The sequence below is a fragment of the Aethina tumida genome, chromosome 1 (assembly GCF_024364675.1).
Source record: "Aethina tumida isolate Nest 87 chromosome 1, icAetTumi1.1, whole genome shotgun sequence".
Taxonomy (NCBI): Eukaryota; Metazoa; Arthropoda; class Insecta; order Coleoptera; family Nitidulidae; genus Aethina; species Aethina tumida.
The window spans coordinates 38,061,909-38,069,996 of NC_065435.1; the positions used below are offsets into that span (position 1 = coordinate 38,061,909).

The 8,088-nt window shown below is 36.1% G+C and overlaps 3 protein-coding genes across 3 annotated transcripts; 1 reads left to right on the plus strand and 2 right to left on the minus strand.

Annotated features, from left to right (window-relative positions):
* Positions 1 to 82: 82 nt before the first annotated feature.
* LOC109599340 (general transcription factor IIH subunit 4) lies at positions 83 to 2,299 on the minus strand. The gene is made up of 8 exons (XM_020015324.2): positions 1,897 to 2,299; positions 1,732 to 1,836; positions 1,518 to 1,649; positions 1,278 to 1,463; positions 1,035 to 1,215; positions 881 to 964; positions 627 to 820; positions 83 to 556 (listed from the first exon to the last, which is right to left on the minus strand). The coding sequence occupies exons 1-8, from the start codon at positions 2,052 to 2,054 to the stop codon at positions 172 to 174; spliced, it is 1,425 nt and encodes a 474-aa protein (XP_019870883.2). The 5' UTR covers positions 2,055 to 2,299; the 3' UTR covers positions 83 to 171.
* A 350-nt stretch (positions 2,300 to 2,649) lies between these two features.
* LOC109599338 (60S ribosomal protein L29) lies at positions 2,650 to 3,461 on the plus strand. The gene is made up of 4 exons (XM_020015322.2): positions 2,650 to 2,748; positions 2,936 to 2,985; positions 3,047 to 3,111; positions 3,313 to 3,461. Exons 2-4 carry the CDS (start codon positions 2,949 to 2,951, stop codon positions 3,424 to 3,426), a joined length of 216 nt encoding a protein of 71 aa, XP_019870881.1. The 5' UTR covers positions 2,650 to 2,748; positions 2,936 to 2,948; the 3' UTR covers positions 3,427 to 3,461.
* LOC109599337 (carotenoid isomerooxygenase) lies at positions 3,355 to 7,823 on the minus strand. The gene is made up of 14 exons (XM_020015320.2): positions 7,766 to 7,823; positions 6,161 to 6,337; positions 5,992 to 6,100; positions 5,729 to 5,840; positions 5,524 to 5,670; positions 5,189 to 5,397; positions 5,058 to 5,138; positions 4,913 to 5,002; positions 4,732 to 4,856; positions 4,501 to 4,677; positions 4,212 to 4,443; positions 4,093 to 4,154; positions 3,940 to 4,038; positions 3,355 to 3,887 (listed from the first exon to the last, which is right to left on the minus strand). The coding sequence occupies exons 1-14, from the start codon at positions 7,769 to 7,771 to the stop codon at positions 3,702 to 3,704; spliced, it is 1,812 nt and encodes a 603-aa protein (XP_019870879.1). The 5' UTR covers positions 7,772 to 7,823; the 3' UTR covers positions 3,355 to 3,701.
* Positions 7,824 to 8,088: the final 265 nt, after the last annotated feature.

Sequence of the window (8,088 nt, forward strand, 5' to 3'; positions counted from 1 at the left end):
TGTGTGTGTTTTTAATTTATTAATATTGAGAATTTTTTAAAGAACAATTGAAATTTGAATGGAATTCAATTAAGGTTGAATATAAAAAGAAACATTACTTTATTCTTAAAAGGACAAATATAATAATCATAATAAGAAAATTAATACTAAAGAGGTGTGTGTGTGTCAGTTCTATGTACCCTTGGAAAATCGCTTCCAGAACTTCCTCACGTCATCGTGCGCCGCCTTTTTAATCACCAACGTCCTCTTGTCTTTGTTGCACCAGACCAGCTGGCCGTTATTCTGCGCGTACTGCTTGAGCACATTGAAGTCCGCCGAGGAGAGGAACTGGCTGTAGAGCACGCCCTCGCTGTACGTGAGCCGGTTCCGCTCCAGCTCCCACAGCTTGATCTGATCGACGACGGTGGGCGGCAGCGGGTTCTTGCCCTCCTGCTGGATCATCTGGGAGTGCGCGTGCTGCCTGAGGTAGCCTATTATTTGGTCGGCAGTGATGCCACCCCGCAGGGCCTGTCTTATTGAGTCTCTGGTTATCACGCCTACTACTAAGTTTGGAAACCTGAAACAACGTCGAAACCAGTCGGTTCAACTGCAAATTCAACTTCAATTCCAGTAATAATTTATATTACCTATACATCAGTTCAGTAAAGAGCCCTATCAAGGCCACTTGGAGATTAGAATCTGTGTAAGCATACAGCCTGTAATTCGTTTCGACTACGATGTAGCCTTTTGGTGTATCTTCATCTATTGTGGGTGACCCCTTATTATTACTACTTGTTATATTTAATGCCAATCTTGTTGGGTAAAATCGACCCGCTTTTCTCTAAAACACCACAGACTCGTTCAATACTAATCAATTTTTAAAATTTAAACTACTACTAACTTTTCTTTGGTAAACCAAACCAAATTCTCTCAGGTGTTGAAGAAATACCAATAAACCTGGGCTCATCCCTTCGGTACTATAATCCTAAAAATGATAATAAATTATTAATAAAATTAATTTTGTTAATAATAATAAAATTGAGTGAGACATTTACCTTTCCTAATGTACTGAAACTAAGTTGAAAAAGGAATGTTAAACATTCGACCAAATCCAGGTCTCTTTGTTCAACTGTGTCCAGGTACTGCAGTATAAAATGCCAGACTTGTGCCTGCCTATCCAGCAATAGGAACTGAAATCCCTGTCGTGTAATAACAGGACTGCCATCATCCTCGTCCCTTAAATTAACGAAATTAATTAAAAATGTTCAATTTAATATGATCCACATGTAATATGGTACCTTCTCATAAGTCCAGCATGCAAGAGAATTCTGACAGCATCTGCAGAGATTCCTTCCTGTTGCTGTGAACCAACCATGTAATGCAAGACGCATTCCCAACGACCTAGAGAATATGTGTCAAGAAACGACACGTCTCTGGCTTTGTTGTCGGCCTCTAATGCTGATGACATACTCCATGGTTTCCCCCTTAAATGGATGCAAGTTAATCTCTCTTAGCTACAATGAAAACATCAAAATTACCCTCCAAGAAGTGCTATTTTTAAATTTCTCTTGAAAGTAGGTGATAAAATCCATCCAAGTAAGCCACCAGGTATTGCAGCTTCTTGCCATACTGAGAGCTCCGTTAATACTTTACTTACATATACATGTTCTCTAAAAATTAATATTTTGTTATACATATGTAGGGTTTAAGTTATGGTAAGTGTAAGTAATAGACATATACCATTGTACTCACTTGGAAAAGGCTTGTGAACCCCATGAGGCAACCATGTCTTGTGGGACTGGTTGCTCTACAAATAAGATTCGTATCACATATTGTCTTGCTAATTCGGGTAGTTCTCTAAAAATCCATTAAGTTAAATATTTGATAATGGGGATGTATAATCTAAAGTAAACACACCTGTACACAGCTAAACATATTGTTGGATGATTGTAGAGCTTTTCTAATATATTTTGGGGTCGAGTTTTCAAATAATCATACAGATTCTTACATTCCAGATTACTGGTGCTTAACAGTGATTGATGAAGTTTACGAGAACCAATATCATTTTCAGCCATTTAAAATGTCTTGTTTTTTACAAACTATATACTATTTATTTACAAATTCTGATTGTTCGTTTGTCATTTATAGGTTAGGATATGTAATTCATTAAAACAATTCAAAGTTTATTGTTATAAAGTTTTACGTTTCCATAACAACTTCATCTTAAAATTATAAAAAGCACTTGTCGGACACAATTATTGCTTTTCTTGTATATGTATAATTTAAAAAAAAGTATAAAATTGTATAATTTTAAAACCAGTCGGCGAACTCTAACCCTCAAAATGAGTTTGGTGATTTTCTAAAAATTTTTATTGCCAACCTTACATATTTCGATTCATTTAAACTAAAATTGTTAATTATGTTAACATGTTATGCTATAAAAATTATTCTTAATAACAGAACACGTATAATCTAAACAAAGTAAACAATATTATTATTTATATTGTCTACACACATACATAAATACGGTTAATGTGGCTTTCATTGTCTACTTGAATGTTGCAGTTTATCGATTCAATTTTATGTTGTATACATTACTTTTAATAGATTTACAGATACGACACCTTTTAATGGATTATTGTTAATTATTTCAGTAGATCTCATTGGTTAATTTTTTGAGTTGGCGGTCCTGGAGATTAGTTTTGATAAAAACCAAAAAGTCCCTAGACTTTCTTCCTGTGACTTGATTTGTAACGTGAACGTTAGCAAGTAAGTGTTGCCTTTTATATTTACAAATATCTTTGTCATCGTAAGTTATATTTAATTTAAATATTAACAAACGTATTCTTCGTATATAACTTTAATTAAATCTACGAATATTTTACTGAAAATGTTTTTTCTTTTTTACATAAACAATATCAAGTCAACTTAACCTATAATTATTGTTTTTCCATAGGTCTTGAGATACAATGGCCAAGTCAAAGAACCATACCAATCACAATCAAAGTAAGTAAAAACATTTGAGTTGTAACCATGGACTGTTTTAAATGTGAATTTTAATTTTTAGACCGCAAAGATCACCGCAATGGTATCAAGAAGCCAAAGCGCAGGCTACACGAATCCACCTTGGGTGTAAGTATTGCCATTTAAATTAAAATAATTCTCTTTTGCTTCTTTGTTAAGTCATTAACAGTATCAGTAGTGTTTTTTTCTTAAATTCAATTGACTATTATCAGATCAAATAAGATTGCTTGGCTTGATTAATTGTGGTAGTAGTGACTTATAGTTGATATCGAAAGACTATTAAAGATTTTGTTTTATTTATTGTAACAGATGGATGCTAAATTCTTGAAGAACCAAAGATTCTCCAAGAGGCACAACCTGAACACCAAACAGCAACTCAAACGGGCTGCCGAAAGGAAAGCAGAAAGAGAAGCTAAGAAATAGGTGTAAATTTGATAATTAAAATTTTATAAAAATAACTTTTCTGCTCTTTTATTGTAGTTTTTCCCTCCACTTGCTCATTATTTACTTGGAGTTTTCATGTCGAAACATGGTGTTGTATAATAGTGCTGAATTTGCGAATATTTTTTAAAACTGGGCTCGCAAATTTACACTGGTTTATTGTTTTTTATTTGAACATTATTACAGTCAGTCATAAATACAATCATTATAATATTAGACCTTAAATATAGATAAATACTTTCAAATTAGATTAGTAATTATGTGATCAAATCTTCTTTGGGTAGAAACCATCCGTGCAAACATTTTGGCACTGGACCAGGAGTACGGAATTCTGCCCTGCCGATTTCCGTTAAATTCTTGGCCTCCAGTATTAACAGACCAGCACGATTCACATCATCTCGACCCCAAACCAACGAAGCTAATACCACACCATCATCTTCACACTAAAATAAAAAGTATGGTGTAGGTTTGTTGGAAGAAATATTGTGCCCTTACTCTGGGATTTGGACAGGGAACATAGACTGGTTCACTTGGATAACAGTTAGGTTCGCACCAAGTCTTCGTGGTTTTCGTAAACGTGTCCACCTTTATTAACTGCAATAATAATTATGTAAGGGTGTGGTGTGATCAACAATTACAGTAACTTACTGTGCCAGGATTTTCAGCGTCCACATCCGAACTGATGGCGTAGAAGTATCTATAGGGTTTACCTAAAATTCTACTATTAAATATCAATCAAAAATACGAATTTACTACACATTCAGTACCCAAATGTATTTCATAAAATATCCTAGGTGTCTCACAACCCAGGTCGCAAAGTTTTTCAGGTTTGAGCAGTATTTCCCCGTCGGGCAAATAATAAGCCTTGGCCTTGCAGTGCTGCAGATCCACCAAGTTTCTGTTGATATGTTTGTCCATCGGTTCCGGCTTCAGGGGCAGAACAAACCTTGCCGGCCTGCCTCTGAACATCTTCGCATAATCCGGGTTCTGTTGCATGTTCTAAAATAAAATAAAATTGTCAAAAAACTCAATAGTCACTAAAAATTTAAGCATCACCTTCATGGCTTCAATATACATGCAGTCCAGCATGGAAGCGTCCCTGTATATACATATGTCCAGCACTATGTAATCGTGGGTTTCGTACTGGTTTATGATGTGCAAGTAAAAGAAGGGCTCTGCGAAGAATTTGTGTTCCAATCGTCCAGTTTCTCTGTTCAATACGTCTATTCTGGTCTGAAATTTATTATTATTTTGTGTAAATGGGTTACTAGATATAAGTTGTCTTACATATTCGTCATGGTACCACCGAAGACAAGACGCTAAAGGCTCGTTCTTTATTTTGTTAGTGACTAGAGACGTTAGGGATACGTTTAGGGGTTGTTCCACTATTATAAAATAATTTCTGGTCAAACCTTAAACAAGTATTAATGTATCCTTGATAAATAATAACAGACAGGGGACAGTATACCAAAGGTGTGCATGTAGGAAGGATGTAGAGGCCATCGAGCTGGAACTGAGGCGACGATATGGGCCTTTTCAAACATCGTTTTGCCATAGCCTGTTAACAAGTAAAATTAACGATTTAACGGACTAGCTAGCTAACTAATACATACAGGAATGTTTAGATGGGAAGCATATTATGTTATGGTAAGGTCCACTTGATGTTATAGACAGTCCCAAGTTGTACACAGTACCTTTAAAAATACCATTAGTTATTAAATAATACGTGAAACTTGAATTTTACCATCTTGTGTGACGTGTGGGTGAGATGTGTGGTTTACAATCGATACATAGTCCCCAACATCTACTCTACCTTCGGTTTCTAAAGTTTCTTTATTTATTTTATGGATTATTGGTATTTCACTGAAGGCATAGAGCTCGTCTCCAAATGGATAAACCGAAATCATGGAATTATCGGAGACATCATGTTTGGGATGAAATATAGCAGCAACCCTACAAATTAAATTTTTATAAATATTATTGTCAATGACCACTACATTATTATAGCATAGTGGACACAACAATAAATATTATATGAACTGTATAAGTATATATACTCTATGTAATTGAGTAATTTACCTTTGAAAAATTGAATGGCAAGGATCAGGAACTGCTTTAGTCCCAAATTCTGTTAAGACAATTCTGTTGGCTTGCCAGTTTCTTTTGAATATATCTGATTGTAAGAATCTACACTGATATGTGATTTCTCCTTTGTCGATTGAAAATCTAAAATAACACACATACAACACTTATTTTATGATGTATTTTTAAAATTATTTGTAACCTATGTAAAAGAGCTGAACTATCGAAAAGGTGAGCAAATTCGTCTTTTCCTGCTTTCAGTGATCCTGGCCCGTTCCTTATTAAGCATCCATTTAGCCATTTGGGGATGTGTCCTTAAAAGTTAATTATCCAATTGATTATGATTGCAGATTTAATCGTTTGAAATTGCACACTTAAACATCCACATCCTGCATTTTAAATTTGCCAGTGGGTAAAACAAAAACGTTTATTTCAGCCAAGCCAATAATCCATCTAATCACTAACCTGTGACAACACCTGCGAGTGGTTCCTTGACCTCCGTCTCGCAGGACCTGAGCCACACACTCTCGTCGCAGTTGGGATAGAGCTTCTCGCCGGCCTGCCTCTCCCCAACCTGAAACACCACACGATCCCCAAAATAGACCACCCCCCAATCGCCATCTCCCTTTCATACCTCTTTCTCCGTGAATCGGTGCGGTCTGCGGTGCGGCAGCGGGCTCCACGAGAACACCGGCGTGCTGGCGCCGGACGGCGTCTCCTCCGGCAGTCGGAGATGCTTGTGTCGACCGAACAGGCTCATTTTCGAGCGGCCGTTGCGACGGGACACGTGCGTGTTCTCCGTCGATTTGCTCTGCGAACCGAACGACCAGTCAGCGAGGCCATAATCTGATTAGTTACGGGGGGGCCGGTGGTGGAGGAGTCGAGGACTGCGGGGGCAGGACAACGCGACTTGCCCGACCCGGATTTGTGTCGCGGTCGCGGCGGCACGTTGATCGATAGAACAGCTGGGAGGACTGGTGGATGGATACGGGGAGAGATGCAAGTGTTTTCTTGCTGCAACTGCTCTTGTTTTGTTTGTCTCTTGCGTTCTTTCTTGTGCTGCTGTTTATTACGTGTTGTCGTTTATTCGATACTACGAATAAACGACAATATTTTTTTTTAGTATTTTTCTATTCAACCTACCATTCCTGAGTATTCATTCCTTATTCATTTCTTCTTTAATAAATGCCAACAATCAAGAATTTAATGAACGTTTGAGGACTGATTAATTAGTTAATTAGGGAAATTACAAATATCCCAATTAGGAATTACACGAATCCCAATGTTTCTTTCAAAGCATTATTATTACTGATTAGTCTTAGACTATTTGCAATTTTTCTTCAGTCGTTAGATTTTCTTCCCAGAAAATAGACAAAGTGAAAGGTTCACCAAGACATGACTTAAAATACCATTCAAAGAGTAAAAAATTGCCCAATATGAGATGAGAGGTTCCACCAAGACATGACTTAAAGTACTTCGAAAGTTCATAACTTCTCCAATGAAATATAATTTATTTCTGTCGAGAGTGTTGGTTACTCAGAACGCTAGTTTAAGCAAAATCATAAATCGAAAAACACAAATATACCGTTGTCTAGGTGAATGGCCGAAATGAATGTTTTTCATGTTCATCGTGCCCAAATTACCCTATAAATGTCTAAAAAGAAATTTCTAAAACGGACTTTAGTCTTATATAGTTATTATTTTCTGTGTTTAAATATCTAATTAATTAGATTAGAGTTTTTAAAGAACATGAATATATTATTATACTTTTTATATGTGCCTGTAGAAAAATTGTTATATTAATTAAAATCATTAATTAACATTAATATGTGCCTGAGTCAATTTCGGTTGCTATCATTTTACATTTTCAAAACAATACGTGACTCAATTTGATTATAGAAATAACATGCATAACTTCAAACTAGTTTTACTAATGAACATACCTAAACAGGCCCTAATTAATCATTTTAATTAATAAATCGAAAAATGTTCACATTGAAATCATACAATCGAACGAATTGTAACCGCGTTTATTATTTATAAAAATAAATTAGATGCTGATTCATAAAAATTTTAAACAGACAGAGATCAAGAAATAATCTGATGGTTGTTGTGTGTGTTGAGCGTCGACCTACCCCAACCCAAGAGAGCACAAAAGGAACCCGAGGTAACAGGTAGAAAAAAATAATACCGGAGCTGTTGCGGCTTAAAAAATAAAACAGTATGTCTAGGTACTTACAAACATTTCTGCAGGTTTACGATGCGATCAGCTTTGTTTTGTACTTCGGTCGCGTGTTGTTCAGTTGGTCTGACATTCACTATACTATAGTGCGAACGCTGCAAAATTTATTCAAGGCAGTATGGTTGTTTACAGCCGAATAACGGCGTATTTTTGTGACTGTGACGGACAATAGTGGTACGAAGAAATTTTGAAATGGCACCACCGGCGCTTGAATGAAATATGATCTTAGATTTATCCAAAAATGGTAAATCGTCGACGGTTTTATGAAATTAAGGTCAAGATCTGGCTTAGAATCGAATTAGTAGTACACGAATTTCAAA